General features: G+C 47.8%; 1 protein-coding gene across 1 annotated transcript; it reads left to right on the top strand.

The window, feature by feature from the left end:
- The first annotated feature begins 1,336 nt into the window (after positions 1 to 1,336).
- B0J16DRAFT_370290 (uncharacterized protein) lies at positions 1,337 to 3,599 on the top strand. Its single transcript, XM_046130356.1, has 2 exons — positions 1,337 to 1,611; positions 1,667 to 3,599. Exons 1-2 carry the CDS (start codon positions 1,474 to 1,476, stop codon positions 3,311 to 3,313), a joined length of 1,785 nt encoding a protein of 594 aa, XP_045984233.1. The 5' UTR covers positions 1,337 to 1,473; the 3' UTR covers positions 3,314 to 3,599.
- The last annotated feature ends 1,517 nt before the right edge of the window (positions 3,600 to 5,116 follow it).

The raw sequence follows: 5,116 nt of genomic DNA on the forward strand, positions 1-5,116 counted from the left end.
CTCATCTGCCTGCTAATGACACGCAGCGGGATCTCCTCATTCTACGCCTCTCTAATGTCCGGAGCGATCTTTCCCAACCAATGGAGCCCTGCTTTGGGTTTACAGCTCATTTGGCGGCTTATTTCCAAAGATGTGGCTTATACGAGAACGAGAATAGAATCACCTTCTAGAATGAGAATCTGGGCGTTCTATTTGTTTGATAACAAGTAACAAACAATGGCGATGTCAATACTCTATACAGTATCTATCACCGATTGCCGAAATGATTCTTGATAACCGTCGGAGGGCCTTCGGACGGACTTTAAAGTTGCTTACAACTAATTTAATGTGCGGAGTAATCTTATATTTCTATCTTGCCTGTTAGCATACTCCACATGAATTTGGGACGCCTAGGCTTTGGAGCTGTATCTGTGGACAGTCTCTGATCGGCCCTGAGACTAATGTCAACTTGTCTACGAAACTGGCTTGAGTAGGTAGTACAGGAACTCTCCAACCTGATATGCATCTCCAATGAAGTGAAGTTGAAGGAAATATCGGCACCCATAGAACGAGCAAAGGGTGGTTTACTGTACTTATACTCTTCTTCAACATACCAGATGGCAACTCACAGGAACACAAAAGGTGAAAGAACAAACAGATCTATATTTTGACCTAGTGTGAGTACTGCAAATGTGAAAGAGACAACAATCGACCACGGCTGGTCTTCTCTGCGATACTTGACTTCTCAAGAACCATTAATCTGGCCTCTCTGGGTTCATTCTCTATGACTTTTCAATCTTCTGTCTTTAACGTCGGGGGTATCCTTCAACAGCAGGCCCAAGATAAGTCTTCTTTTCAAAGTATCATCAATTGCGACCTCTCCAGTGAAGTCAAATCTCAATAGGTCAGGTGTGCAAGTCGCATCAGCCACTGAACTCTGATGACAATGAACACGTACAAACAGCAATCTTCTGTCTTTAAGACTGATAAGTATGCAGCTGTACATTTGTAGAGGCCCGTTTTAGTATCAAAAGCTGAGGTCAACGACTCCCAAATCTGTAAGAAGTGAAGTCGCATACATCAGTTGAAAGATAGCGAATGTGGGCACATACACTACAGCGCAATTGAACAACAGCTTGCTACACAGTTAGCAGTTATATCATCCTATTCGTTCTTCAGAAAATTGTCATGATAGATCTACTTGTCAATTGATTACAGATTGCTTGATACTCAGGCATTCTTGAATATTCAAGGCAGTGTAAGTCAAGCCACAACGAAGGGCCGCCACATGTGGCTGTACCTCTACTGACCAACCAGAAAGCTCCAAGCTCGACATCTGGCCTCCAGCGAACGTCACCTCAACACCAAACGCCCCGCGATCAACACCACGTCAATCTTGATTCGGCGCATTGCGACATTAAGTACATCACGAAAGTACTCTTCTTCAGGTCACCCTCCCAGTCGCATCAAGAGAGGCATTGCCTCATTGCCACCATGGCTTCGTTGTTCCCTCGCTCGAGCATTGAACTCGACTATCCTCTATATGCTGTCGACTTCGACCCTGAGGATGCGAATCGAGTTGTTGTAGGCGGTGGAGGTGGTGCTAGTAAAACAGGTGTTGGAAACAAGATTGTGGGTTGTCTTCTTTATCGTTTGGCACAGAATGGTGAACTAACTTGAGCTTCAGACTGTTCTCGAAACCGTTTCACAGCATGAACTTCGCTCCGCCGGCGAGATCACCCTTTCTCGCGATGAAGACAGCGTCATGTCCCTCGCAGTCGGCCCTCACAAGGGAAAAACCACATACGTATACGCTGGTGTCAACTCCAGCCCAGAAAGCCTCGCCCAGGGCAAGAATGAGCATCTTCGAGCTCTAAGTGTTGATCCCTCCAAGCTGCGCACTTCCGTTGGAGCTAAGACACCCGATGCGAACATCACAGAGGCGTCGCGAACTTCTCTATTCAAGAACCCAGACATCGACACATACCAGAGACTATTGCGCATCGCTGGATCAACCGGTGCCGCAGCTACAGCAATGGGCAGGGAGCCCCAATTGGCAATTTTTGATGTCGCGGGCCCTGTGGCCAAGTTGCGCGGCCTTTTGGAGCTTGAGAAAGAGGCGGAGGACTTGGATATTGTACAAACTGGAGATAATGATTTCCAGGTCGCATACTGCTCCAAGTACGAACTGTATCTTGTCGACATTAACGGAAAGGAGGTCAGCGAACCGCGAAAGGTATACACCATGAAGGATGACCATGGCGAGCGACCTGCTTTCCGAGCGATTCGATACCTAAGCCCCAGCTTTCTTGCGGCTGCGTCTAATCTGCCCAAGCGAAGCGGAGTAATCGTCCAGGCTTTCAGGTTGCCCAAGGAAGACGCGGCAGAAGCGCGCTTGTCTATCAACGCCAGAATACCAAGGAAGATCTCCGCAACGGCACTCGCTGTTACCAACCTTTCTCCTCCAGCTTCGCCATTCGGCTCTATTGGTGACACGCAATTCGTCATTGCTGTTGCGGGCCACGATTCCTCTATTACTCTGTACACACTCGAACATTCCGTTGGAGGCAACGTTGAGCTACTTGCCAAGTTATGGCATCTACACACTCTGAAGGAAGTCCATGGAGCCGACAACATCACCGGCTTGGCCTTCTCCCATTTCACCACACCAAAGAACAACCTTCGCCAGCAGTACATCAAGCTAGCTAGCACATCTCTTCAGAAGACGGTTGCTGTTCACAGTATTGCTCTGAAGAAGCACGCAGAAAAATCTCCTCGCAATAAGAAGGGTCCTCCTCGTGCTCCTCGGTATGTTACGGCCAAAGATTCGCGCGAGGTCTCTTCCAGTGGTCTTTACATCACAATGGCTATACTTGCACTTGTCATGGCCATCGTCGCGCAGGGTGTTCTCGAACTCTATGGTGGTAGCCCCCCGATCTTGGGTGCGCAAAAGGCATTCCCACAGTACGGTACTCTACGCACTCCCGATCACCCACCAGTGGCATTCCTCGCTGATGAGTTTCTCGCCAAACTCGCTGGTCGAGACGTCGTCAAGACCGTGACCGGTGAGACGCTCGTGGTGTACGAGGGTGATGTCGCCCCTGCAACAGCCGGCGGCGATGCTCAGGCTCCAGAGCTCAAGCTCGATGTACACGACCCTTCTGTACACGGTCCCGGCAAGACCTGGGAGGAGTTAGGTGAGGAGCAGAAGGAGGCTTGGAAGGCCCGTCTTAAGGAGACCGGCGCCTGGACACAGACCATGGGCGAGGCCATTTTCAAGGGTATCCTGTTTGGTGAGATTGCGGGTGCTGTCGGCCGAGCTGTTGCTGGTTAAGCGCAGTATCTCTCAACGGTTGCCCAAAGCTGTGGAACTTGTACTGTATGTATCATAGAGTTTTGTGCTTTCTACGTATTGTAGACGACGGCAAGGGTTGTTTTTTCTGGGTTCGACGTGCTGCTTACAGCAACGTCATGTTCTGGGTTGGTTAGCTATTGCCTATGGACTGTTACGCTTTTAAGAAGATAATGTAGACGAATGTATTGTTATTAGTTTATGGACTTGAACTTCTGGGCTTGCATTCATCGACTCTCGTGAGGTTATACTTGTATAGGAATCACCGAATGGTCGAACAAAACGTGAGCTTCCTCTCGTCTAAAGGCTGTTACTCGGAGTAACTTGAGGTTTCTAATGCTTGAGTCCTCATGGCTGTATGTGGCTTTGTGTCGATCTGGTTCTTGGACTTATCAGTCGAGACAGATATGCTTCAAGGACTCCCAACGGACTGACCTTGTTATTGTCGAGTCGTTTCAGACATGAGCGCGGCTGTGCTAGCAATCTAGAAGAGTGATAAGGTTCTAATAACTAGTGATATAGCTGCTTGATTTCCCGTTTGTTTCGACCGCATCAATGCTAACCGTGGCATAGTTTCCGCCTCTTGTCCAACTCTGATAGCAAATCTCCCTCGCCTCCCACCGTATTGATCTTTACGAGAGTACGTCGTCCACCCTTCGACTACCTATTGTTAATAGCACGGAAAGGACTTGCCGTGTGGTGCCGTCGCAAGTGTTCACATATCCTCTCTACCCCTTTCTTACCATGGAGCACAGCATGTAGTTCAGGGTGGACTGTTTATAAATTCTGGTTAGTTTCTAAAGGTTCTTAAATTATTACATATAGTTCTCACTATACTGGCTGTTTCATGTCAGCTCCGTAACCCGAGGTTATGTCGTGGCAACCAACAAGATAGCATCGCCAGGAACACTCAAAGCAGCATATGTAAGGCTGTACTCAAGTAACTGCCTGTGTTCTTTGGCAGAAAACAGGTTGGGTTCTAGATTCTTTTAACATTCGATGAACTGCTACAGCGTCTAGCTTTTTCATGAATTCAACGTCACTTAGTTCATGCTTGAGATGGACAGACTCAAGCACCGGTACAAGATGTTCCCGATGGTCTTCTGCTCCATTCGTCCAGGGGGTAGACATATAATTACCAGCATATCTGTCAGAAAAGGAGATCTATCTGTAAGATCCCGAGATTCTTCTTGCAAGTTTGCTGGAGGATAGCGAGAGCCATCTCTACTGCCACCAATCTCCACGCATGTCCTTCTGCTTGATGGGAATACTGTGAAATCCTACAAGAGAATATCCCTCTGGTCCATCTTGCATCTTGCATCTTGCATCTTGCATCTTGCATCTTGCATCTCGATAGCCAAAACTATTCCTCGGTACTATCATTATAGTAGCAACCTGATACACGAGCGTTGACTTGGTGATTTTCACGACAGTCGTCCAAGTCTGGAAGTTTCAGAAACATACCAGCAAACATCTGCCACAGCAACATGTTTCGGCGTAGTTTCAGGCACGCTCAAGTTAAGTTTGAGCTACTTACTATCGATTATAATAGCGAACAAACCCACCCCGTTGCCGCATTCCAGTCTCAACGACGATCTTCATGACCACATTGGCAAAGGCATCACGAGTCTTGATGTGTGGGATGTTCTTGGTGTACTCGTCATCATAGTCGCGGCGCTTGCGTCAGTAGAAGGAGTGATAGATCTTTATGAATGTGATATCCATGAGCTTCTTGCAACGGATGATGATCAGAGTCGTACAATCAGATAGGCTACCTTGACACTA

Source organism: Fusarium flagelliforme (assembly GCF_020744385.1).
Source record: "Fusarium flagelliforme strain FIESC 12 MPI-CAGE-AA-0113 chromosome Unknown B0J16scaffold_3, whole genome shotgun sequence".
NCBI lineage: Eukaryota > Fungi > Ascomycota > Sordariomycetes > Hypocreales > Nectriaceae > Fusarium > Fusarium flagelliforme.